The 27,663-nt window shown below is 51.8% G+C and overlaps 1 protein-coding gene across 2 annotated transcripts in view; it reads left to right on the forward strand.

The window, feature by feature from the left end:
- Nucleotides 1-27,663, forward strand: part of LOC144938449 (collagen alpha-1(XII) chain-like) — a 285,089-nt gene that overhangs the window by 131,803 nt on the left and 125,623 nt on the right. For both annotated transcript variants that reach the window (XM_078866258.1, XM_078866259.1), the window contains exons 18-25: nt 4,702-4,998; nt 5,377-5,569; nt 6,416-6,528; nt 10,514-10,660; nt 12,608-12,727; nt 14,018-14,182; nt 18,308-18,454; nt 20,448-20,602. In XM_078866258.1, the coding sequence (XP_078722384.1) occupies nt 4,702-4,998; nt 5,377-5,569; nt 6,416-6,528; nt 10,514-10,660; nt 12,608-12,727; nt 14,018-14,182; nt 18,308-18,454; nt 20,448-20,602 (1,337 nt within the window). The remainder of the gene's footprint in view (nt 1-4,701; nt 4,999-5,376; nt 5,570-6,415; nt 6,529-10,513; nt 10,661-12,607; nt 12,728-14,017; nt 14,183-18,307; nt 18,455-20,447; nt 20,603-27,663) is intronic.

Below are 27,663 nucleotides of genomic sequence, written 5' to 3' on the forward strand. Positions count from 1 at the left end.
GAATGTGCATATCATGAGGAATTTAGCATATTCATGGGAAATGCGTAGGAGGTGGGCGGGGGGGTTTTAAAGTCATATTATGCCCATGCATTATTCAGGATCAGCAGCATCAAAGGGAGGGGGGGGTAGCATTAACAAAGGGAGGGCATGTTAATAGTATGTAGAAGCAATAAAACATGTGAATGGGAAAACGGTGGCAGGAGATCCGCAGCGGAGCAAATAATGCATTCCCTGTGGAGAACACAAGATACACAGTTAATGCCAGTGAGTGGACTGCGGTCTGAAAGTCACCATAAACGTGAACAACAATCAGTTAAGATCCGAAGTGGTTTATTACGTCCTTCCAATGATTGCTGAGCCAGAATCCATCTTCTCGGTTGAAATTGTCTCTGTGTTTGTATATGTGGATCGCCTCATGAACGAATCTCTCATGGTAGCCAGATGGCTTGCAGAGAACCTCTGTCTTGGAGAAGTCAATGTCATGTGAACCCACTGAATTGTAACAGTGATCTGCCACGGCTGAGGTGTTTGTCCTACCGTGTTTCAGGTCAGCTTTATGTTCACGGATGCGGTCCGAGACATGTCGTTTGGTTTCTCCAATTTAACTGCTACCACAGAGGCAACTTAGTTTGTAGACGCCAGGGTACTGTATGTCTGGAACCACGTCTTTTACAGACGGAACCAGATCACGGATTTTATGTACTGTGTTGAATCGTACCTGAATCTTGTGTTTAATCAGGATTTTGGAGATCTTTTTTGTGACCCCAGCAATGTAGGGTAAGGTGATGGTTTTGAAAGGCTCCTCAGCAGGATCCTTCTTGATGGTTGGAGTGATGGCCTTGCGGATTGTGTAGTCGGAGTAACCATTAGCCTTAAGAGCTTGGCGTACGTGTTTGAGTTCACTGGCAATGTGTTCCTGGTCGGAGATGCATTGGGCTCTATGGTATAGAGTCTTGATGAGGGAGTTCTTCTGGGATGGATGGTGGTGGGAATCCGGTTTTAGGTAGGCATCCGTATGGGTGGCTTTCCTGTAGACAGAATGGCTCATTGAACCATCAGGTCTCCTTTTAATTAGGACATCCAAAAAGGTTACTTGCCATCTTTTTCGACTTCCATGGTGAATCTGATGGCTGGGTGTATGGAATTGATGTGGTCGAGAAATTTGTCTAGAGCAGGCCGGCCATGTGGCCAGATGACAAAAGTGTCATCTACGTACCTCTTCCATAAGGTCGGGTGTAGAGTGGCAGTCTGGATGGCGTCAGTCTCAAATTTCTCCATGAAAATGTTGGCTACAACCGGAGATAGGGGGGAGCCCATTGGGGTGCCCTCAGTTTGATTGTAGAAGGTTCCATTCCAGGTGAAGTATGTATTGGTTAAGCAGTGTCTCACCAGGGGGGGTACCCCAGCATTCAGTCCTTGATGAACCAAGTCTTCAATGATTGCGATGGTGTCAGGCACAGGAACCTTGGTGAACAAGGAAACCACATCAAAACTGACAAGCAGGTCGTCTGGGGACAGGGAAATCCCCTTGATTGTCGATACCAGGTCAGTAGAGTTTTGTACCGCAGAGGTGGTTTTTCCAGTGAAAGGCCGTAGGATTTCAGACAAAAAACGAGCCAGTTTGTAAGTGGGGGAGTTGATAGTAGAGACAATGGGACGAAGAGGTGTATCTTCTTTATGTATCTTTGGCAAGCCGTACAATCTTGGTGGCCTGGCTGCAGAAGGTTTCAACGAGAACTATTTGGTCTGATTAATTAATGCGGTTGAAGCAGAAATGATTTTGTTGGTTTTGGTGACGAGGCTGTTGGTGGGGTCTCTTTTTATTTTTGTATAGCTGCCATCGTTGAGTAGTTCTTGAATTTTGTTGTTGTATTCTATTTTGTCCATGATGACAGTGGCATTGCCTTTGTCGGCTGAGAGGATGACAATGTCATCCCTCTTTTTTAATTGAGCTAATTCAAAACGCTCATCTTTGCTGATGTTGCTAGCTGGCATCTTAGCGTTTTTGAGGGTTGCAGAGATTTCAGATCTTGCTACGTCTGCAGCGATGTGACTCAAGCCCTTGAGAGCTACATCTACTCGAGCAATTATATCATTAACTGGTATGTGTCTAGGTGTGACTGCAAAGTTTAGTCCTTTAGCTAAAACGGATTTCAGACCTTCAGAAATAGGACTGTTACTGCGATTAATTACGACTTTGTTAACATCTAGCTTTTCAATGTGTGGGTCCGGTTTCTTGTTTGAGAGGCGGTTGAATTTGGAAATCAAGTTGTCCTTACATTTAGTCGACATAGCGGCAGCTGAAGAGGCAGTCATTTTTTCTACATGTTCCCAATCCGATGTGGACATTGTTGCACTCAAAGATAAGTGTGATTTGTAGAGTGTCTTGTCTAACTGATCTAGTTCGGTGCGCGTAAGTCTGATTTTCTCTGAGATAAGAGCTAAGCTAGTTCTAGACAGAATTCGTTTCGCATTAGAAGAAGTTATAGCAGCAGATGTTAGTGGAAATGCGTTTGGTATTACCTTAGAGTCGCGGCATCTCTTCAGAAATGTGAGAGACTCGATTAGCTGAGCCTTCTTATCACGGAGCTTGTTGAAGGATCTCAAAGTTATGTGGAAACCCTCCCCTTAGAGGCGGTTAAATTTCGATTTAATGCTTTCGTGACTGCAGGGATTCATCTTCTTGGTTCTTTCGGTAAAGTCACGTAGAAGGGAAGTAATCATTGGAAGGACGTAATAAACCACTTCGGATCTTAACTGATTGTTGTTCACGTTTATGGTGACTTTCAGACCGCAGTCCACTCACTGGCATTAACTGTGTATCTTGTGTTCTCCACAGGGAATGCATTATTTGCTCCGCTGCGGATCTCCTGCCACCGTTTTCCCATTCACATGTTTCATTGCTTCTACATACTATTAACATGCCCTCCCTTTGTTAATGCTACCCCCCCTCCCTTTGGTGCTGCTGATCCTGCATAATGCATGGGCATAATATGACTTTGAAAACCCCCCCCGCCCACCTCCTACGCATTTCCCATGAATATGCTAAATTCCTCTTGATATGCACATTCTTTTGTTAAGGCTCTCTTCTTCTTCCACCTCCAACTCAGCTTATATATAAGCTCCTAGCTTGGCAGTGTCTCATTCTTCACCTGAAGACGGCTGCTTGCGTTGTAGCCGAAACGTCGTGAGAATTGTTTTATTATGTTTTATTTTTATTATTTTATTACTTCCCTTTTACGTCACTTTACCGAAAGAACCAAGAAGATGAATCCCTACAGTCACGAAAGCTTTAAATCGAAATTGTGTTGAATTGTATTACAGTATTTGCACAGTTGTGATAGACACTGGTCGACTGAGAAGTCAATCCGGGTTTGATCTGTGGGAAAGGTGGCAACCCAACTTGGAATGGTGGGGAGCAACGTCAACTCGAACGCAACTCCCTCGCCGGTTGACAGAACAGCTTCGCTTGTAACAGTGGCAGCAGATGCCCAAGGCCTCGATACATGCAAGCGCACGATGGATCGAGTCTCTTGATTAAGAAATGGACACCAGTCCCACAGCACTCGCCCTCGCACTGCCACCCACCGTGAGACCAGTGATGCTTGGCAGAGCCACTGGCGGTCTGGCGAGAGAGGATACGAGTGGGGAACACAGTGAGCGAGCGGTTGCGGTTGTATGTGCGGTATATTTTTACAAATTTGAAACGTTTTAATGAAGTCTGTGAAGCCAAATTTGGAGGAAACCTTTTTGCTGATGTGCAGAACCGTGAGGGAGGCGTGGAAGTCAAGCGGGGGTCAGGGCTGTGTATAGTCCCGAGGGGCAGGAGCAAAGTGCAGAGCTGGAAATTGGAATTACTCACGTCATTGTCTCACTCGTGGCGGCGGCAAGCGTGCTGTGTGCATCCCGAGCAGCGCCGCTGAGCGTGCGCGTGTGTGCACGTGCACGCTCACGCACGCACGCGTCGTGCGCACCGTCTAGAGCGCACGAGGCAGTGGCTGTGCGGGGGCGCACCCACTCGGGTGGGCTACCCCGTTTAACCCTGCGCACATACCGAGCGCTTTGAAAGGACACACACACGCACACACACGCACACACGCACACACACGCACACGCGCACGCACAAACGCGCGCGCGCAGTTGTTGCGGCTCTCCCCAACGACGACGATCCCAACAAACGCACGTCAAGACTTTTAAAGCAATGTGCTGAAAAAATTAACGACGTTAGGTCGCTCTTTCCGCCGCACGTAGAGCATTTACAAATAGGCGCTTTATTGTTTTGCGGGGAATTTAAACGTGACCCCTGCCTCCATCACTCGGTGCCTGGTTTCCGCCACCCAATCTCGTTTCCTCTTCCCCTGGCCCCTCTCAACACTTCCAACGCTCTTCTGCCTTGCTACACCTGCACAACTTCTTCCCTTCCTGCGTGTGCCCCTCTTCATTCCGCACCTCTTTGCTTTCCCTCATCTCCCCGTGACCCCCATCTTTCTTGTGCGCTTCCACCTTCACGGCTCTTCCTCGCCGCAACACCGCTTCTCCCCGTTGCGACGTCCTTCTGTGTCCTCTACCTTCTCATCTTTATCGTCTATCCCCATCTCATCATCTCCACGCTCCCCCCCTCCCCCGCCAGTGTTGCTCTCTTATCTTCCTTCGCCCCCTTCTCCCCACGTCTCCTCCTCCCGTGCCCCCCTCTCCCCCCAGATCCCGACGGCGGCCGCGTGCGGGTGAGCGAGCGCAACACGACGGCGTTCCGCGCGTCGTGGGCGCCGGCGCCGGGCCCCCCGCAGAGTTACCGCCTGACGTACCGGCCGGTGGAGCCCCCCGGAGAGGGCGGAGACGCCCCCCGGGGCCGCTCGGTCGTGATGCGGGTGCCTGGGAACACCACGTCGGTGCCACTGCGACGCCTCAAGCCCGGCACGCGCTACAAGCTGGCGGCGACGCCGGTGTACGGAGGCTGGGAGGGCCGCGCCCGGCACGGGGAGGGGGCCACCGTCGACCGTGAGTGCGGCGCCGCGGCACCTTCGAGATGAAGTCTCGGCACGGGCTTGGCCCGTGGCCCGCATTCTTCGCGTTTGGTTAAAGAGGATTCGGTGCCGCTGTGAGATGGTATTTTTATGATGCCCATTGTGTTGGCGCTGTGGGGAGGCGCAGCCAGGTGCAGTGTTTGAGAACGCTTGCAGCACTCGCGCTGTTGTCGAAGAAAAGTGGCAGAGCGATGACCGCGGTGGAACGGGATGTCTTGACGGAGCGGAAGCAGGACCGGCGCGCGAGCGAGCGTGTGTTGAGGGTTTAAACGAAGCTGTTCCAGCTACAGACGAAGACGCAAGAGACCGGTGGTGAGGCCATGACGTATCCGTGTCCGTGTGCGCGCCGCAGCCACCAAGCTGAGGCCCCCTCGCAATCTGACGACGTCGGACGCGACGAGCAGCAGCTTCCGCGTGTCGTGGCGGCCGGCGCCCGGGGAGGTGACGGCGTACCGCGTGGCCTTCCACCCGGCGGGGGAGCGCGTGTCGCTGCGCGAGCTGCTCGTGAGCCCCGAGGACAGCAGCGCCGTGCTGCAGGAGCTCAGGCGAGGACCTCGCGCGCGCGGAGAGAACGGCGCGCTCGTTCGCGGTCGAGCGTAATGCCGCCAAAGTTGTCACCTCTGTTCGGTCAGCGGTCCTCAACTGGGCTGCGAGGACAGGGGGACAGAGCCGGTGGTCACGTTCACACCTCGTGCCGTCTCGAAGTCACCGCGTGCGCGTTTTATCGTTCCGCTGTTTTACTCCAGCTTTAATGCTCTGCTCTCTGGATGGGTTTCTCGTCGTTTGCGGCAAGCGTTAGAACTGCCCTCGGCAGGGCCAAGCTGTTCCCTCCCACAGGGATGAGGGAGGGGACTTGTCCTCACAAAGCCCCCGAGGCACACGATGGCTGCTATGGATCTACCGCACTGACGATTACTAACAAGGGCGAAACCACTCCATTGTTGTACAGTTGTATCATTAACACGTCCTCGTTCGCCAAGGCCATTCCCAGGTCTGCTGGATCAGAGCCAGGTTGAGTTGCTTCCAGCCAGCAGTTGTGTGAAGAGCTTTGAAGAGTATTGATATGTTGGTGTGTGCATGTTGGTTTATGAACTGTTTACATGTTCCAGCTTATATCATTTGCTCCCAGTTTAGTTTTACTTAATTGATGACACAATCTTTGATCTTTGATCCGGTGTATGTTTGTGTGTGTCCCGGTGTGTGTATGCCGGAGTGTATGTGTGTTTGTGTGTGTGTGCCGGTGTGTGTGTCCCGGAGTGGGTGTGTGTGTGTCCCGGAGTGGGTGTGTGTGTGCCGGTGTGTTTGTACTGGTGTGTGTGTGTGTGTCCCGGAGTGCGTGTGTGTCCCGGTGTGTGTGTGTGTGCCGGTGCGTGTGTGTTTGTGATGCACAGGTCTGGCACTCCGTACAAGGTGAGTGTGTTTGCAATGTACGAGGATGGGCCAAGCGAACCGCTCCTCGGCTCCGAGGTCACCACTCCCGACCTCCCTCCCGCCAACATTGAATGTGAGTAGCGCATATTTGTGCAGGCACATGACAAATGACAATCACGTCAACACGTGCACGTGTACAAACACGCGCGATGGCACGCACAAGTGTGGAGAAGACTATTGACACAACCTCGGCTCACGATGGCGCATGCCGGCATATGGGGGCACACGCATGTAGACGCGCACACACAAAAACTTGAATGTGAACATGTGTAGCTCGTTTGTCAATCCACCGCTGACTTGGTCCTCCCCGGACCTGAGGTGGGAGTATCGTAGGAGTTACTTGACCATACTTCACCACGCTGGTCAGTGTGGATTGGTGAAGTTGGGGAGCATAGCAGTCGAGTACAACCGTACAATATTCTGCACCGCGCATTTGCTGCCCACTACGAAGCACCTCAGTCTATCCACCTGTTCTACACGGTGGGCTCCCTCCAAGCGCTATCCAAGCTCACCCTGCTTAGCTTCCTTGAGACGCACAGAAGTGTTGCCTGTGACAACAATGTGGTTCGTTTGGTTTATTTTTTTGGTGCAAAAAAATAAATAAATTGGGCAACTCGTGCCCATTTTGGACGGGAACCCGGTTACCCCAATAGACACCTGGCTATAGAAAAAGAAAACAAACATGAACAAAACAACTGTGCACAGTCAAGTTCTGATTGGCAAGGTCGTGTGCATCAATATACTATTATTTATGATGCAGTTGCGTGCACGAACGCGCACGCACGCGTGAAGGCGCACAGGCGCGACCAGGTGCGTGCACGGGAATCCTCTTCTACCCGTACAATTTACAAACCGCGTGGCCAACCATTTCCTGGGCCCAGCTTTTATTCCTTTCAAAGCGGATTCCATACGCGCGGCACGGCTGCCCAGACGATGCACGCATCACGTCGTCTGCGGTGCGGAATCCCTGGGGACGCGCCCGCGTGGCGACCACCACCCGCTTAGCTCGCCGCTTCTCGTCGCCAGATCATGAGCCCTCAGCCGGTGGGGGGGGGGAGGTGTGGGGGGTGGAAGCAGCCACTCACTGTGTGGGCGCTGTGTGGGTGCAGACACCCCCCAGCACATTTACACGCGGCTAAACAAGAAACCCACCAATAATTTGGACAGAGAAAATCATGGCACTGCGTTTCTCCCTTCGACAAGGCGACAAAAACAGAACCTTTAAATACACAGTAGCGAGCTGATCTCGTCAAGGAGCATAGACCATCACCCAAACTCCGGTCATCCTCACAGCTGCTTTCGACTCACCATCGACCAAAGACGGCCACTGCATCGCGCGCTTTTCGTTTCAATGCACTTTTACATTTACATTGAAAACAAATGTCTTCAAAACTGATGTTTTTGTGTTTAGTTTGTTGCCCTTCCCCTGCACCTCCGATTACCACGGTTGGCTACGTACGGTGCGAAAGAAGTTCAATATACATATATAGAGTAGCGCATAGGCAGTCGGCTCAGAACTCGCAGCCGGCAGCTGCGTAGACTCAATTGCATCACAGTGCAGCAGAGAACCCCTCTTGTCCATGGTGAAGTGGGGGGGGCGAACATCTCGGATCCTATCTCTAACCAGTAACCACCGAGAGCCGTTTGCTCGTCACCAGACGCCCCCCAACCACCACAGTTTGTGGTGGCTGCGCCCCCACGATCCCAAGGCGTCAGATGTCACATCAACTGGCGCAGCGGGCTCCCGCTGAGCACGTCCGGCTCCTCGGGAGATCGGTTGCTATCAAGCTCACCCCATTAGCTCATCGACACGCACAAGCCGCGGCACAAGCCGTGGAAAGTCGCGTTGACTGCCGCTTCTGATGCTAATTAAAGCCAGGCGATGCACCGGGGCATTCCGCGTGGTGAGGGAGGGGGGGTCCCAGCACACGGCAGGAGGGTCCGCCAGCCCCCCTCCCTCTCCCCCCATCGGCCGTCTGGGTGAAATGGCGTCACCCAATTAATTTAGTGAATCACTTTGGATCCACTGGAAACTCTGATTCATTATTATTGTTTTTGTTGTTGTCACTTTGGTGCGTATCATTTTGGCAGATTCAGCTTCATGTTTGTTTAATTTTAAAAGGCACGAGTAAGTTTGCTGTGCGATGAGCAAATCGTTTGAAATGACCGAACGCACTCCAGGGATGGGACTTGAATCCACTCAGCTCATTCCCATCTGCCGATGCTGCTTCCATAGATGGTGCTATTGGCAAAAATGTAAAAACGCCAATCCATCACGGTGAGGCGAACATACACCAGAGTCAGATCAGATGCCTGATGGCTGTTTTAGTAATGATTTTGTGTGTGCGTGTATGAGCGTGAGTTCGCATGTGGGCGCGAGTGTGTGCTCGTGCGAGCGTGTATGCGAGCGTGTGCGCGTGAGTGCGTGTAACCGTGAGCGCGTGCGAGTGTGAGTGCGTGCGCTCGAATGCATCTGTTTTCTTGTTTGAGATCTTGTGGTCTTGCGCAGTGGCTCAGAGCAGGAGCATGTGGAGAGCTGCACCTCACTGACGATGGCTTGCAACGGCTGAACTCAACAGTGAGACGCGTGGCTGAGCACCCGGCGGGCTGCCTCGATCGCTGCCTGGACGGACGGGTGGCAGGCTGGCGTGCTAGCCGGCTGGCAAAAGCCTGCCATACGCGCGCACGTCGTGCACGACTGCAGAAGAAAAATCATCCGCTTGCATCCGCTTATGACAGCATAACAACCTTCCCGAGACATGATTGCACGGAGCACCGCTGCCTAGAGAGAGCATGTCGCCCTAAAGCACTGCAAGCGCTCAAATAGGAGCGCTCCTAAATCCGCGGCGCCAATCGACGCGCAGCTCATGACGATTTTTTACCCCGCTAACCGCATTTACTTTCGCCCAGCGACACTGACCACTCTCATGAAACGCTTTGCCCGCCCGCTCGCCCAACGTCTCGTTCCTTCACGCTTTGCCTGCTCCCCTGGCCTCCGGCCCGGCCTGGGCCCCGTCCCAGCCTGGCTGAGCTCCGTGCCGCCCACCACCCCCGAGCATGGAGAGTGCCACTCGCTGCCGATTGCGTCACTGCCAGGGTCCACTTGCCCAGGAAAACCCCTCCCCCGAACGGCGCTCAGATGTAGGCAGAGCGTCGCATGCAGCGTGCACGTGTGAGTACGTGTGTGTCTCTGAGTGGGTGAAAATGTCTACGTGTGTATTTGTTTTTGTCTTATGTGTGCACGTGTAATTGTACGTTTTTATTCATTTGTTTCTTTGTATGTTGGTCGTAGGATACACATGCATTTGTTTCGTGTGTACGCATGTGTGTTTATGTGTATTCCCTACGTGTGCGTGAACCTCGCGTGAAAGTGAGCTTCCAGTGTAGTGAGCGACCCCGGGATGGTTGCCTTGCGGGTGTTCATGAACGATGAGCTCTGGTGTTCGCGGGCAGTGACCCCTGTGCGGAGACTCAGTCGGTGGCCCCCTCACACGCACATTGGGCAGCTATGGCTGTGACCGGTGTCTGGCAGGGTCAATCTAAATTTTACCGGGCCCAGCCAAAGTCCCGTTATATGCTCGTACCAAAAAAAATTAATTGAGTACATTTGGTGTTTGCGCCATTCTTGAAGTGTCAGGCGATCTCGAGGGCGCCAGCTCAGGGGCCATATTGCCACGTGGTTTTAACAAATGAGTCTTCAAGTTGCCAAATTTGGACTGTGACGACAGCACACGTAGCCTACCCTTTTGAATAATGTCATGGGAACCTTTAACGTCCTCTGTACCTTTGGTTAACACGGCCACAGTATTAACCAGGGCAGTCACCGGGCTCGAACCGCGAGGCACTGGAACAAGCGGCGAACGTGCCACTACTGCCCTGCCACGTTAGCGTATCGTGCGATCGAGCCTTTAAACCCGGACGTCGTCACAGGAGATGCTGGCGTGCAAAGCGCCGAGGGGGGGCGACGATATGGACGAGGTGTCTCCCCCAGGGCCGCACCGTCACGCTCCCTCGCCGCGTCCCCACCCCCGACATCCCCCCCCCCCCGCTCGTCGCAGTGTACGAATGCGCCAGCTCGGCCGTGGCCGACATCGTCATCCTGGTGGATGGCTCCTGGAGCATCGGCCGCCTCAACTTCCGCCTCGTCCGCCAGTTCATCGAGCAGCTCGTCAACTCGTTCGACATCGGGGACAAGATCCGCGTGGGTGAGCGGCAACTGTAAGGCGCGGAAGCCGGCGCACCTCACACCGTGCGCATTCCTAGCTGCTGACGGCACCAAAGCTGTGCTGCCGCTGCCGCTGCTCTTTCTGCCCATGGGAAAAGCCGGTGCTGGAGCAGGGGGGAAGGGTGTAATTGCACTTGGAGTAGTGCTACAGCTGCGCGAGGGATCGGGGTGCATTGTCCTAATTATATCGGCTCTGTTTTTGTTGGACGTGCGCAAGCCGCGCAGATACTGAGCTCCGGTGAGAAACCCCATGCCTCGTGTCACACCGCCGATGCTCACAGTCGGCACGGACAAAACAAATCTGTAACGTCGCAGGCGCGGGCATCCGTCGGCAATGAGACGCGCGCACGAAGCGGTGCCCTGTGCACCATCACCAACCCCCGTGCGCGCGGGACACAGGCGCAGCCAGGGACGCGCGCCACACGAGCGGCCTACGCTCTCCGCCGTCACTGCGTGTTTGGGTCGTAGAGACTCTTTAGGAAATAAATCGGTCCAAATCCGAATTGGATTTCAAATCGAGATTGATATGGGCTCACTTCCTCAAGAAGCTCGCGGTGTGCGGAGCAACCCGAAAATACAACGGAGATGCGCACAGTAGCACAACCGCAGTCACCTGTGCAGCAGTATCGGAGTCTAAATATGTATTTATCCTGGAGAAATCCGATGAGCCATGAAGCCATTTTTCACACGTGTCCAATAGAGGAGGGTCAGACATTTACAACAACAACAACAATACACAAAAAACAATAGGAGTGCAAAGTATAGGGAAGGTAAGCAAATCACGAAAAATAAATAACTAAAGCACAAATATTGTATTTTACCAGGTAAGGCCCACTGAGCTATATAGCTCTTTTTCAAAAGCCACCTGACTCACATGATAGCTCGACAAAGTGGCTTATCATGTGGAAAGTATCGCAGCCAAATGATCTAATAGGCATGCTTCTCAATGTCGAGAGAAAAACCGGAAAACCCGGAGAAAAAGTCCCCGCTACCATGGGGAGAACATGCAAACTCCAAATACACAGGCATCAGGGTCGGGATCAAACCCATGACCTGCATACCAGGCAAGGAAGATAACATCACGCCACTGGCCCACACCAAGACAACGACACAATACCTCAATTCAATTGCACTTTCAAATGTATCTATCGATACATGGGTAAGGATCAAAGATGCAAATCACTTTTGGCAATGTGGTAGCACAAGTATCGAGCGATAGAGAACACAACGCTGGTCGGTGTGAACATGGCCGGGTGGGCATGTCGGCGCATGTCCGATCTTGTCACGTGGCCACGGGGTTGGCGGATCACGCCAACACCATCGTGGCGACTCCAGCCCGTCGAGCCGCAAGGTTACCTGTAGTAGGAGGCAGCATGGCAAGCGGGCAGCTGCATAATCTAGAGCACCCACACGCCGCCTGCACAGGTGACTGGAGACACGGCTCCCTGCGTACGGACTCGTGAGATCGATAACGTTAAAGGGAATGTTCAAGCGGCTTTGCGAGTGGTGACAACAATAATGGTGCACGGCGCGCTACCACCTCAGTTCCATGATTAACTCAACCATTTCTTATTTTACTAAAATGCGGGACTCAACAGCGCTGTGCGTGAACATCAATAGAAAATTAAAAGTGCTTGCATATTTATCACTGCGAGTGCGTGTCCCCGAGCAGTCATGCGCACGTGTGCGTGTATGTGTTTGGCCGTACACGCATGTTTACGATGCAACTGATGAAGCAGACCATTTGCGGTTTGGCATCTAGACAGAATCCGGGGCTCCCCGAGTTTAACTCGGCCGATAATAATTACCGGGGGCATTGCTGGCCAAACGGGTGCTCACATAACGGCGCTTTCTTGCAGCGAATCCCAACGGGAGATCTTCATCGTCACGGCGCTCACTGGTGCGCACGTGCACGCGTCTGCGACAGGTCTGGCGCAGTACAGCGGAGACCCCAGAACGGAGTGGAACCTCAACAGCTTCTCTACGAAGGACACCACACTGGAAGCCGTGCGCAACCTGCCCTACAAGGGGGGCAACACGCTGACTGGTGCGGAGTTCACCCCACGGCTCCACGGCACGCACCACGCCGTGGAGCAGAGACCCATAGATACGCAGACCCATAGACTAGCGCAGAGACCCATAGACTAACACAGAGACCCATAGACTAGCACAGAGACCCATAGACACGCAGACCCATATACTCACATAGAGACCCATAGACACGCACAGAGACCCATAGAGTCACACAGAGACTCGTAGACACGAAGATCCATAGACACGCAGCCCCATAAACTAGCACAGAGACCCATAGACTCGCACAGAGAACCATAGACTCACACAGACTCATAGACACACAGACCAATAAACTAGCACAGAGACCCATAGACTAAAACAGAGACCCATAGACTCGCACAGAGAACCATAGACACGCAGACCCACAGACTAACACAGAGACCCATAGACTAGCACAGAGACCCATAGACACGCAGACCCATATACTCACATAGAGACCCATAGACACGCAGGCTCATAGACTAGCACTGGAGTGCGGCTCTGTGCGAGAGAGCTGCTGCCATGCCTTGGTGCTTATTTCATTCATGCATTGATTTTGTTGGCAATTCAAATATTTCACCTGGAATATCCCTTCCTTGAGATGGAACGTTTCATTTGCCAGGGTGCCCAAGGTGTTTATTGACACCTACATAGCAAACGCGTATCGACGCCTATACACGCATGTTACATGTATAACGTTCACAGCATGCATTCACATAGTGGATATAGACGCTGTTGGGATAGATTATCTGAGTATCGAGTTGGCTGTTGGGCCCTTCAGAAGGAGATGTGAGTTTGCTACTCGAAGAGGAGTCCAGAGACGCGTGCTGGGAATTCTCCTGGGAGACAGAGGAACTTGTGAATTGGAGCACACAGAATTGAAACTGTTAAAACTGGTAGATACATCACTCGAAGGGATGACGGCCGATCATCCAAGGCAACAATAATAGCTGAGTGGCAGCCAAGTAATCGATCGCGTGTAGAGAATTCTAGCCGAGGCGATGGTGCAATGAAAAATCAACTCATCAGAAGGTTATTGGAGGAGTGTTACATTGCAGGATAATGAGGTGTGGCAATGGCTTGTGGAGGATTTCATCCAGCAGTCGATTGATCATGACTGATGATGATGACTCAAGCAATCCGACGCATGTCAGCTGAAGCCATTTCCTAGAATGCCAGCCTGGCCGCAGCCCTACACGACGCGACACAGTCGGGCGACGGTGCACACACGCGGGCGCCGGTTGACGGTGGGACGCACCGCGGTGGTGTGCGCGCTGGGACACAGGGCTGGCGCTCACCTACATCCGCGAGAACAGTTTCACGCCAGATGCGGGCGCGCGGGAGGGCGTCAACAAGATCGGCATCCTCATCACGGACGGCAAGTCGCAGGACGAGGTGTTCGGGCCCGCGGACAGCCTGCGCGCCAACGGCGTGGAGCTCTTCGCCATCGGTGAGAGAGAGAGAGCACTCGAGACTTTTTAAACAACTTTTATTGCCGCCAGCAGCAACAGCACTGGAGACGATTCCGATATGAAATACACAAAGTCACCAGCAAACAAATAAACTAACACTGTACATCCAGGCGCTGTGGCGCTAAATGCACTGCGCACAACATAAAAGCCACGTGGTTGTGTTGGTCATCGCGCACGCCACGGTGACGAGCGAGCGCTTCAGCAGGTGAACGTGACGGTGCCGTCCACGCTGGTACAGAGGGCTTTTCCGGCCCCCCAACGTTCGAAGAAGACGCGCACATCACCGGCATGTGTGTGGTACATGGCGTGCTCCAGCCAGAGCCGCGCCTTGAGCAGGCCCCTGAACGCTGGAAGCTCCACAGAGCAGCACAGAGCAGCCGTCAGTGTCTCGTCTTGTACACCGCCATCTTCGCCTGAGCACAGGCGAAGATGGCGAGGTCATGGCGCTTGTTAGCCAGGTAAGGCACCACCCCATATACGAAGCTGCTGTTGGAGAAGGGCACCCCCAGTTTCCTGAAGATGTCCCCCAAAAGGCGGAACATTGGTTTGAGCCGCTGGCAGCGTAAGTGCGAGAGAGAGACAGAGCGAGAGAGAGCTAGAGAGAGAGAGACAGAATGAGAGAGAGACAGAGCGAGACCGAGAGAGAAAGCGGCAGTGGCCTGCAGCCGTAGGCGGCGAGCAGCGCTCTCGCCGCGAGGTTCGCGTGAGTGAGTGGTTGGTGAGAGCACCGACCCGAGTCGGTGTTGTTGGGGTGACTTCTTCAGCAGGTAAATGGATACAGGTAACGCAGATAAACACAGGTGCACTCAGGTAGACACAGGTAAATACAGGTAAACTCATGTAACAGATAAACTCAGGTACACTTATGTCCGTGACATATTAACGTGCATGTGCCAGTTTTTGGCAATCTATTGCTGGATGAGGGCCTCCTCCCCCGCCGTGTGGGTCGCGGGCGTCATTGTGAGCGGACTTCACCACGCTGGTCAGTGCGGGTTGGTGAGGGAGAGGACAGACTTGGGAGCATAGAAACACAGTACAACAATGGCTTCTGCCACACTGCTATCTTAACATCTTGTGAATGGTGGTTGCCCATCCAGTCTCAATCCGCACCTTTGATTAGCACGGTTGGCTCCGTACAGTGCGAAAGATTTTAAACATACTCTACATACATACAATCCTGCTTATATCTGACAAAAAACTCGACACGCTCTTTTTCATAGTCTTCGACCCTTCTTCATAGTCTGCGCGACAGCACGCGTTGCTGACGAGTGTATTGAGATCTTGTCAAACTTGCTTGTGCACCACTGCCGACGCAGCAGCACAGCATCGCCAAATTATTTGTTGAGATCGGACGACGAGAGAAGGGGCGCCTTCCCGGCGACGTGGTGATTCGGAGCGTTGCGCCGTGCATCTGTGCGTGCGTCTCGCTCATTGCGGCTCCAGCACAGGCAGTGTCCTCCTCACGACGGGCGCACAAGCATCCAGGGGGCGTGGGGCGTAGAGGAATCCCATAAAGACGGAGTCGTCGCCCCACATGCACGTCGCGGCTCCAGTCGCCAAAACTAAACTATGAGCACAACTATTTTTATTTTAACTAAACTGTATTTATTTTACCAGGTAAGGCCCACTGAGCTATGTCTCTCTTTTTCAGAAGCAGCCTGACCACAAATGATAGCTCAAATAAGTGTGTTATCACGTGGACATTTATAGCAGCCAAATCACCTAAACGCATCTTTCTAAATGTGGAGGGAAAAACCGGAGGACCTGGACAAAAAATCCTCGCGACCACGGGGAGAGAGACGTGCAAACTGAAAATTTACAGCAGGTGTCAGGGTCGGGATCGAACCCGCGACCTCCTGTACACTAGGCGAGGGAGTTAACATCTCGCCGCCTCGGTGCCTGCGTGCGGGAAGCCTGCCGGGCGGGCCGGCGTGCCGCACAGCTGCACGATATTACCGCGGAATGTGCTGCTATTTCTCTGGGGTGCCACACCTGCAGCTCCCGTTCGGGGTGCGACAGGGCACGGGGTGGGGGGGGGTGCTTGGCAGTGTCAATCAATGGGCGAGGCCGTGACGGAAGACAAATGGGAGACCCCCCCCTCCTCTCCTCCCCACATTGCTCCCAGTGCGCATCTATAGAGGGGAGGCAACACTCAACACATTCTTTGTCAATAGCACTGTGGTCTTGAAAGTAAAAATATGTAATAGGGGACGTTTCAGGCAATGGGCCCTATTCATAGCACATATAGATATAGAGCCCAGAGAAGTACAGTGGTTAAGAGTTGGAAACTGAACTTTACTAGGGTGCATTGTCCAGCCCTTATCCTCTCGATCACTCTGGCCTCACTATTCATGTGGTTTGAAGAAGCTTTGAAAAAGCGCGTCCCTCCTTCACGAGCATCTTCATGAGCGTTCTCTGGTCTGCTAGCTCACAGATTAATGTGTTTAACGAGAGCGGGCATAGATCGTGGGCATTTTGTGCAAGGTAAAAAAAATCACAATGAAGCAGAGCTCTTATTCTAATGCAAATGTCAGGGATTCTAAGAGCATGTGCCTGGAATTAATGTGTTTAAAAGTGCCCCGTCATAAAATTTTGACTTAAAACTTTCGTGACTGCAGGAATTCATATTCGATGGTTCTTTCGGTAAAGTCGCGTAGATAGGAAAAATAATAACAGTAAAATTATGAAAATAAAGTGAATGAAAAAAATATCACGACGTTTCGATCGCAACACAAGCAATCGTAATCATGAGAAAAAAACGATTGCTTGTGTTGTGATCGAAACGTCGTGATATTTGTTTTATTCACTTCATTTTTATTGTCATTATTTTTTCTATCTAGGTGACTTTACCGAAAGAACCATCGAATATGCCCCGTTATTTTAAAAGGAGCCCCTCTGCTTTTGCCCTCTTGAGAATTGTGCCAGAGCCTGTTTCTCTGCTAGGTGGCCTCACTTTTGAACCCTTTGCTTCAGCCAATAAAATCCCCCATAAATGTCAAGAGCCTGTGTGGTGGCACCCACTATCACTGCCCTGAGCTCCCCACGCCTTCCCTTCTTGATCCCCATCTGCTGTTTTCTTCTTTCATTCTCGTAGAGGTTGAATAGGCGGTCGCTCAGAGGGGGTTTCGGTTCGCAGCTTTCCTCCGTGCGTGAATCAGTGGGGCCACGATGAATTATCCGAGCCGGGCACGGGTGGCACGGAGGTTGGCGCCCGTCGAATCCGTCTCGATAGAACGCAGGATCTTTGTCGTGGTTAGATGGAGTGCCCGAGGCTCTGTGCGCACGCCGGTGTCGGTGCATCGTCGGTCACCTGGCGAGTGCTCTGCAGATAAAGGGTGATTTATTTTACAGATTCCTCACTGCGATCTTAGGGAGAATTTATAGAGAAAGTGAAGCCTCTCCCACCAATCTCAAGACACATAAAATCGGCTGACGCGCTGCTCTGTAATGTATGGCACCATTGCTTAAGCGATCTCCAGTGGGGTATCCATGAACGGATTAGTATGTATATTGCAAAGCACCTTTCCCACCAAAAATGATCCCACGTGGTAACAGGTGACGTCACTTTATCAGAATGTCCATACGAGATATTTGTTAATGATCCGAACATCTAAAAGAGGATCCAACATCCTTATATTTCTACCAATCCAATAGCTGAAGTTTTAAAAATGCAAAACTCATTATTCAGTCTGGTGTTCATGCAACGCTGCTCCCACAGAGTTCAACGTATTCCCAAACTGCCGTGTTTACGCACAGCACTGTGTGGAATAACGCACGTGCAAGTGGACGTGTTACACGCGTACACCCCTTTGCATCAATCCGCTGTTGTACGAGGGCCTCCCCCATGCGGTGCGGGTCGTGGGGGGGTTGTTTGACCGTACTTCACCACGTTGGCGGGCGCGGATTGGTGAAAGCGGTGAGCGTGGACGTGGGAAGCGTAGTACAGCAGGACAAATGGATTATTGTTGCGCCGCTGTTGTCCGCGGCGCGGCGTCTCTTCGCGTGGCTTGCCACGACGGCGGCGGCCAACTGGGGGTGGCGGTAGTGCTCGCCATGTCCGGCGCGTGAGCCCCGTCCGCGGCGTGCGTCCTCCGCTCGCCCAGGCGTGAAGAACGCGGACGAGAACGAGCTGAAGCAGATCGCCACCGACCCCGACGACACGCACGTGTACAACGTGGCCGACTTCAGCGCCATGGCCACCATCGTGGGCAGCCTCAGCAAGACGGTGTGCCGCAGCGTCGACTTCCCCGGTGGGTGGCCGCGTCTGTCTCTGATTACTCGTGCGCTCATCACCCCGGCGACCGTTTTGACATTTCTGAAGCTTGATGTTACTCGTTCTCTTTTTCTTTTGAAGTCATTTGTCAGAGTCAAGATTCGTTACAGGAAATGTATTTTACGGAATTAAATAAGAAGAATAGGCTTTATTTACCCTTTCTGGCTATAAATGATGTGTTCAAACACCAAATAGACACCTCCTATTGCAAGGTATCAAGTGTGTATTGCCAAAAAGGATTAAGCCTATTCTTATTTTTTCATCATTTTGATATTGGCAAAACAATCCCATGGATTTTGGACTTAATATCGGTTACGTTTCTGCATTATTTTCTATGTATTCTGGAATCCCCTGATTTCTGTTTGCTTGATTGCTGTTGATATTTTTGGCATTTTGGTGACCTCGGTTCCTCTTGCAGATGAGAATATCCTGGCCTCTTTAGGTCTCGCCCAGTTAAACAAAATCAACTTGAAATGTCAGTGCTTGTGGTCAGAGGAGGCCACAGCGCAGTGCAATGTTGATTTGTATTTCGTATAAATGCGACCTGATCTCAAGGCACAGCAGCAGTCAGCGTATTTACTTTATGGAGAAACAGAGGCAGTCAGTCAGAGATTCTCTTCAGCCTGGACCTGAGCAGGGGAAGATAGTCAACAGCACGGATGGCTGAGGAAACGGAGTTCCAAACTGTGAGGGTAGCAAAAGAGAATGAGCAACGTTGTAGCTTGGTGGCACCTCTGTCATTTGTACCTTCGGCTGAGAAGGGGTCGAATTAACAGAGCTGAGAAGGAGTCTTTAACCTTCATGCAATGGCCACTGAGGCTGCGCTACGGCTGGACTGGCTGTCGCTCACTGCAGGCATAGAGAACCTATGGCACCGTGAGTAGTGTGTGGTCCATGATTTAATTTCACACAGCCCACGGCCACATGAAGCCAACCGGTTTACTATTGTCTAGCAAATATTATCTCACAATCACTCCGAGCATTTTATCTGCACTGATTGGTTACCAAAGAGGGATATCTTTGACATGGCAACACTGGGTTTCCACTTTTTTTCATAACCTGTCACGTCTGCAACTGCGAGGGCCTCCTGCAGTGACAGACGTTATTGAGCCGTGTTCATGTGGGACCCCGCCAAAGGTGTTTTAAAGTCCTGTTTGGTCTTGGTAAGGAATAGTTTCCCACTCCTGTTTGAGGGGATGTGGGTTATGGGAACTTTCTAAATGAGCTGGAAAGAAAGAGAATGATTGATCATTTAACAAAAAAAACCTGTCTGCAATGAAATTAACTTGGGACACATTTATATCGAATAGTTTGTGATGCTTGAAATAAAACATCATGAGGCACCAAAATTTAAGACATTGCCAGACCACAAAACTATACCAGAGATGGGGAAATTATTAGCATTTTACATTATTTTAAAATTAATGAACATTTTGATGCAATAATTTGTATTTCGTTATGGGTTGGTTTCTTTTTATATCACAAACCACAACCCGAGCTCTCAGCCCAAACTCTGAGTGATTTATGTGAATGTCTTACCATACATGCAGCCATTTTATGGGCCACGGTCTTAAATAACTAGATTCAGAGCTAAGATTACGGCTGAATAAGGAATGTTTAAAGCTACGCAAATAATTCCATGCAAATCTTGAAGATCGTAAACACGTCACATTCCGAAAATCATTTCCAGGCTTTAGCGCTAATGTCAGGTCTGACTCGGTTTTCCCATGATGAGCTCCCCCTCCATAAGGATTTCCATCCAATGATCCATTGGCCAATCCTGATACATCCACGAGCTGCTCAAAGTAGGTGGACACACGCTGGCAGTTGGCAGTAAATGTTGGTAGAGCTGACTCATTCGTTCAGGCCAATGGAGCCCTCGTAATCGACCACAAGACAGCTGTCCAGCTGGTCGAGCTACTCGTGGAATTGCCCCGGCAGCGATTACGACGACGCCGTGCCGTTTACAGGAGGGGCAGACCCCCCGCCCGGCGCTCCGCTCGACCTGGTCACGTCGGAGGTGACGACACGGAGCTTTCGCGTGACGTGGACACCGTCGCCCGACCCCGTGGATCAGTACCGCGTGGTTTACTACCCCCTGGGCAGCGGGGGCTCCCCTCTCGAGGTGAGGGGAGAGGCGGCAGGGCGAGGGGCAACGGGGCGCGCTCGGCCAGCGCAGCGGGGAAGACGTCATTGTAGCTTGGCTCTCTCCGATGCCTTTTCTGTTGTATTTTCAGGGGTTTTTTTACCAGGTAAGGCCATTCTGATAACTGAACTAAGTGGCTTATCATGTGGAAATGTATAGCAGCCAAATACTTTTTGAAATGCGTGATGTTGATCCTAAATGAGGGAAACATCGGAGGACCTGGAGAAAAATCTACGCAACCGCGGGGAGAGAGACATGCACACTTCAAATATACAGGCAGCAAGAACTCACGACCTCACGACCTCCTGTATACCAGGCGAGGTAGTTAACTTGTTTCTGGACGTTTCTTTGCACGTGCTGGGGTGCTGGGGTGCTTGGGTGCTGGGGTGCTTCCCAGCGCGTGGAGCGACACGTGGTACAATCCAACAACACTCGGGCCAGCCGTACTGAACCTGCGCAATGATGTCATTGTGGTTTGGCGACACCTCGTCGTGGCCTAGGCAAGTGGTGCCAAGTGTCGAGCTGAAAGGAAGCTGAACTCTACTGAGGGCCTTCTGTCAAATCACCTCCCGATAAAGACCTCCCCATGCCGTGCTGGTCACGGCGATTGTGTGACCATACTTCACCAAGCTTGTCAATGCGGGTTGGTTTAAGAGAGGGTGGCTGGAATCAGTTAATTCGTCACTCACCAGGTACGGGAGCACAGTGCGGTGACCTCCGAAGGCGCTCACTGCCAAGGGTGGATCTGATCATCTTTGAGGCCTCGTCACGGGTCGGGCTGCTGGGCCCAGGTCTTGTCACCGCGCTAGTTACAGAGCTATGCATACTTGATGTACACAATGTGTGTAAGATTTGTGGTTTGCGTGGCTGGTATGCTAGTAGTGATCACTCTTGCCTCTGAGTCAACCGCCACAGTCAGCGATTTAATTTCTTAAATTCGTTACCATATTTACCTTGATTATTACCCAACTGTAAACTTATTCGTAAGTGTTGACGACTGCTTGTTTATGACAACGTTGATGTTGCTGATTATTTATGTTGAGCTTTGGTTGAAGATTTCATTCATCTGGCTGACAATAGCTGGCAGTGTTTGTGGCACTGTCGATTGACGTTGATAACGTGAAGCCGGGTATTGTTGTGACGGTCGTTGTGCCCAATGTGATTGCTGGGATTATGAACCTCTCTTTGAGTATCGCTCGAGTGAATTACATAAAAGCTTTTTGTCACACTACCTATGAATCCGCTGAGGGAACAATTACATCCTTTAGCCTCTCTGTCAATAAAACAGGAAGGGTTCAGATATTCAAACGCCACAGACACCTCTTGCAAAGCATCAAGTCTGCATTAACCACACATCATGCTTGTGGTAAAACAAACATGCTTTGATTCCAAGAACACAGGATGAGATGTTACTAACCTTTGTGCAAGCACTTCCAAGAGTTCATGAACAGTGAGCCTGGTGAAATTTGGGGAGCGCATCGTCAGTAGTGTACCTTTGGTTCCTAGGGTGTTTCGGCCTTTCACACTATACACCCTCCCCAAAGGCGGCCAGCGACAGGGTGATCAATCCTACGCTTGCGTCCCATTCCCAATTAGTCATAGGAGTTGCCTTGTTGTTGATAGCCAACATCCCATGGGACTATGCATGGCAGGGGCGTCCTCCTCCCTGAGTCAAGCAATGTTGACCGCATACCTCCTGGCCCTCTCACTTCGGGGCCCAAGCTGGGGTCTTTCCTCTTCATCCAGAGCCACTGACTGCTGCCTTCTGCCGCCTCCGATACAGCTGATTGCCGAACGCTGGCTCTGGCCCTTAATTCCCAGGTCTCTAAGCAGTCTGGTTGTAGATGTTGCCAAAAAACCTCTGCAGCCCACCTCCACTGGTCGGACTTCTGTGTTCCAGCCATGATGCCGTGCTTCGGCAGCTAGATCGGCATAGCGCAGATGTTTTCGCTCATAAGCCTCATCTACTGAGTCCTCCCAGGGTACTGTGAGCTCAATGATGAAGACCTTCTTGAGCAAACGGGACCAGAGCACCATGTCAGGTCTTAGGGTGGTGTTTGCGATCTCCGGAGGAAACACAAGTTGCCGGCCAATGTCAGCTAACATTTTCCAATCGCGGGCCAAGCGCAGCTGGTCTCGCTCTAATGGTGTAGAGCCGCTCTTCGGTGGTTTAGCTCCTTCGCGGACAAAGGTCGTCCGTAAGTGGTGTGATGTTGCTGGGGGTGGTAGGGAGTTGGTGGCAGCTCGCTTGTCCTCCAGGGCGGACGCAAGGTTTTTAAGGACTTGGTTGTGACGCCAAGTGTAGCGTCCTTGGGTGAGGCTTGTTTTACACCCTGTGAGAATGTGCCTGAGGTTGGCTGGCATGGAACAGAGGGCACAGTCCGGATCTTCACCATACCATTGGTGAAGATTAACTGGTGTTGGAAGGACGTCATATGTTGCTCTGATGGAAAAGCTCAACCGTCTCGCTTCCATGGCTCACATATCCTTCCAGCTGATCTTCCTCTTCTCCACACTGTGCCATCGAGTCCACTGTCCCTGTTTGGCAAGAAAGACTGCCTTGGCCCACCTTGCAGCCTCCTCCTGATGGCGTACTTCCTGCACTACCATCTTCCGCCGCTCTGGTGCAGTGGCCTTACTCCAAGCAGCACGGCTAGTTAGCCCAAGGCCTCCTCTCCCTTGCTGAACATGACCCACAATGTCAGCATGTCTGAGGGCTGCTGTTGCCTCCTGGACTGCTTTTCCTGGCCTCCATTTGCGCCCAGTTGCCAAGGTCAGCGCGTTGTTGCTCACCACTGGGTCTCGAGATTCATTCAGTGTCATCTGGAGCCTTGAATTCCTCTGTTAGACTGGTGAGGGGCAGCTTGAGGACACCATCTCCATGATGATGTATGCATTGTCCTTGCAACTGATTGGCCTACACCAGATATAGCCTCCTTCATAGCCTTGCTCAACCCGAGCAATGCTATTTGCATTGCCTTTGGCCTGTTGGCTTTTGGCTTTCTCTGGTCTAACACCAGTGGAGACAAGGCCATGAAGAAGCCTGTCTCTGGTGTAGGAGAAGAGGACAATATATACATCATCAAAGGATATTTGTTTGCATGTTTTACCACAAGCATGTGTGGTTAATGCGGATGTGATGCCTTCCAATAGGTATCTATTTGGTGTTTGAACATCTTAAAACCTCCTGTATTACCAACAAAGGTAAACTCGATTATTTTTCCATACGTATGGTGCAAGAAAATTGACAAAAAGGGTCCCATAAATATGAATTCCCTGCTGTGGAATGCCATTTTTCACGAGCATCTGTAACAACGAGATTAACCTCAGCGGGCCTTCCTGCTAAACTAAACACAAAACACAATTTTCACGAGCTACTTAATAACAAGCCTGCTTCTGAGTAAACTATGAAGCGTGTGTAGGCGTTGGCCATATCAGGGCCTGCGATGGCCTCCCCACGGTTCTTCTGCCGGCACCCAACACCCGCGCACGTCCAATGAGCCCTGTTGCTGAAGCTCAATGAGGTGGCCACCTGGCTCGGAGGTCACAGCGCTGAGCTGGCACCTGCTGAGGTTCTTTGTTCCAATCCAGGCAGCCGCTGTCTGGGTTCTCAAGTGAGTTGATGGTCTCAGTCTCGTGGCCAATGACTGCACACAAAGTCACATCATATTCCACTTGAGTCTTCGCTCAATGCAGCTAAATTCGGGTCCTGAGAATATAACATCGTTTGACGACTCCCAGTTGTAGAGTGAGAAAGTGCTGCCCTCTACAATGTGGACGACCAGAGGTCACCTGAAGGGATCTCAGAGGTAGCTCAGTGATATCCGCTTCTGTAGGTCGTGGTCGTTCTCTCACGTGAAGGCGGTGGCACTGCTCTGCGAGAGCCCCGGATGGATTATTTTTTCTGATGGCACCGACTGCACAATTGGGATCGAGTTGGGGGAAAAGATAACATTCATAAAAAAATCCAATTTTCTCATTCCGATTGCCCAACTAATATCCTGTTTCACCAACTTCACTGATGTCTGTAATGGAATGCACATGCCTAAAGCACAGTTAGTTTTGGTTTATCGCGTAAAGAAACGGCACCGAGCTTTTACGACCGCGCACGTCTTTGCAGCTGCACATGGCAGCTCTCTGGTTCGTTTTGCTGGTCATGCCGGCGCCCCAGCTGCGCATGATGTCCGACGTTTCCCGTTATGTTGCTGGGAGCTCCGACTGAATTCATAAAGGAAATCCACAATTCAGTTCCTCGATAATCCCCCAGCACGCGGAGCAAAAAACGTCGTACATCGTTGCCGAAACAGCACGCAGAAACGACTTGAGAACGCGTTGGCGAGCAACGCTCGGCTTAATTTCGCCGCAGATAAGCCATGCGGCTCTGCAGAACCGATCCCCATGGCAGAAAGGAAAAAAAATCGTCATTTTTTTTCTTTCCAAGTCTCACATTGAGCAGCAGAGAGGAAAGGATTGCTTTCACGTGGCGCCAGGGCAGACGCTTCGCGTGGCCGCGGAAGGTCTGCTGTGCAAGGAAAAATAAATCCGTCTCCTCCGGGGTCAGCACAGAGCCTTCTGTCCGCGACCCCGGGTGGGGTGTTTCATCGGCAGCCAAGTGCCGCTCCCACTCCCGCCACCGCTGCTGAACGCAAGTCTGGCCCCCGCGTTTATTTACGCAAGAATGCTTGGCAGTCAGCTGCGCTTTGTCGCCAATTAAAGAAGCAAGAGGATGTGAAATGTATCAGCAATGGGTTTCCCAAGCCTTGATCACATTTTTTCGAGTTGAGGGATTCACCCAGGGACACTCCTCGTCACGGTGCGAGCCCCCGTGGGGCTCCATCGCGGCCTCGTGGCTCGCAACGCGCGCCGCTCGTAGGGCTCACCCGGCCCCCACCCGCCACGGTCTTGGAAACCTGCAAATTTGACCTTTGAACTCAGTCATTCCTTTAAGTTCTCCTCCTCCTCACCAACACCCTATCCTCCTCCTCCCTCCCCCACTCCTTCCCAACTTCCCCCACCCCAGCAACTCTGAGATAGAGATTCAGTGCAGCCGCACCCACGCTCTGGCTTCGCGTGTACAACTGAGGCAGAGCTGATGTCTTCAAGGAACGTAAACCATCATGCGGACTCCAATCATCCTCGCAACAGCAGAGGCGTTTGGTTAACCATCGAACAAAGATGATCAATGCATCACGCCCTTTCAGATGTGCTTCTCCGGCCACTGGAACTTTCTGATTATTAGGAAGCCACTGGAGCTATGCACTTTTAAATCTAGATTTAAAACTATTTTTTTAACTGCATTTTGTATTCAGTTTTGGTGTCCTACCCCCAAACCTCCGATTCGCATGGTTTGCTACATACCGTGCCAAAGAAGTTCAACATACATACATAGAGTGAAGTTATGCGCTCCGTGGTTTAGAGTTTGTACCTGCAATCTTGCACACTGGAGAGCCTCTGATTGATCACTTGTGCATGAGCTGTCCACATTTTTGGTCCTTCGCGCTGCTCCGGTTAAGCGTTGCCCATTGAATAATCCCCCGGGAACTGCAGAAAGACCGAAGCGGAGTCGCGTGCCCCAAACACATCACGGATACGATGAGTGGCGTTGGTTTTCTTTATTCGGACGGAGAACAGGCCGTTCTCTCTGGCGCGCATGGCACTGAAAACCAGGTGCACGGCACGCCCGCCACGCGACCGCTGTCCGCTGACAGCGGCTCTTGTTTATCTCCCATCACCTTCAAGGAGGCGGAACGGGGGATCGGAAATTGGAGATTGGGTGATCGTGGGAGCAGAGGGAAAGAGGGCAGGGCCCGGACCTTGCTGGCAGCGGCCGCCTCGTTCTCTGGAAACGCCGCCACTCGCGTCTCCCCCGCAGTGCGGCTCGGTCAAGTGCCCCTTCCAAGAAAACAAACTTGTAATGCTGCTCTATATAGGAGAGCTGGCAGCTATTTCTTCATTTATCTATCTTACCTTGTATGTTATAACAGTGGCACAAATAGTTTGAAATGTTTTGCCCATTGATCATAATAACACATGGTGTTTTTGCTGCTGGCAGTCACGAAGTTTGGACTAGGAGCCATTTATTTCACGTTGCTGTCCTCGTGGCAGTGATTTATGAGTTTTCATTTTTACAAGACGTGGACACGGTGGTCACAGTTATATGTAGAGCTAAAGTTATCGTGCGCACCACACGCATTTCTGGATAACGTCAAGGCACCCACTGCTGATGCCAGGAGCACGTTGTGTTTCATCTCGTGCCCAGTGCCAGCGACCTGTTTGCGTGAGCGGCCGGACTTGACTCACGCCGGTAGCTTGCACCCTGCCTCCTGCCAGGCATGATGTAGTTTTGGTCAATTAGTGGTCACGATCCGTGACAAATCTACCAGACTGTCACTCCTTGGCAGCCAGTCCCAGACGCTGCTCACTTCCCTCTGTGGAAATATCGTAGAATAGGAATAGGAGCCGTTCTGAAAAGTGGCGATAATCACAATCAGTGTTCTGAGAAATGCGTTGTGGCGAACCGGCGTATACCCCCGGCACATTTCCACCACAATAAGTCCTTGTGTATTGCACGTTAATGGCAGGAATCCACTGTGAAGAAATTGCCACCGAAGGGAGGGTGCAACGAATATGGTGAGGTTTGCGCGCCCCTTGGCTGCGACACCACGGAATTTGCCATTTTGTAGTCGTTTTACCCCTTACCAGAGAAAAATGTTGCAATCGCAGTCTCCGAGGCGGCCCTCGGACAGCTCGGGTGCGCGGGCTGCGCGGGGCTCCACTCGTCTCCCGCCTCGTGATTACACGGCCTCCCGTCCACCTAGGTGGGAAGGCTGCATTGCTGGGTGCTCGGTGCCCATGCTGCACGTGGCCTATAAAGCAGCAGTATGGAGGCAGCGATTGTTTGTGGATCACAAAATTCAGGAAACTACCTCCCCTACCTATGGGCCTTGATGTTGCCCTCTCTTGGCTCGACATGTTATAATGGCAGTACAGCAAGTGGGTTAATTTTCATCTGTACGGAGATTGAGTGTTAAACCCCTTGT

This window comes from Lampetra fluviatilis, chromosome 22, assembly GCF_964198595.1.
Source record: "Lampetra fluviatilis chromosome 22, kcLamFluv1.1, whole genome shotgun sequence".
In the NCBI taxonomy this organism is placed as follows: Eukaryota; Metazoa; Chordata; class Hyperoartia; order Petromyzontiformes; family Petromyzontidae; genus Lampetra; species Lampetra fluviatilis.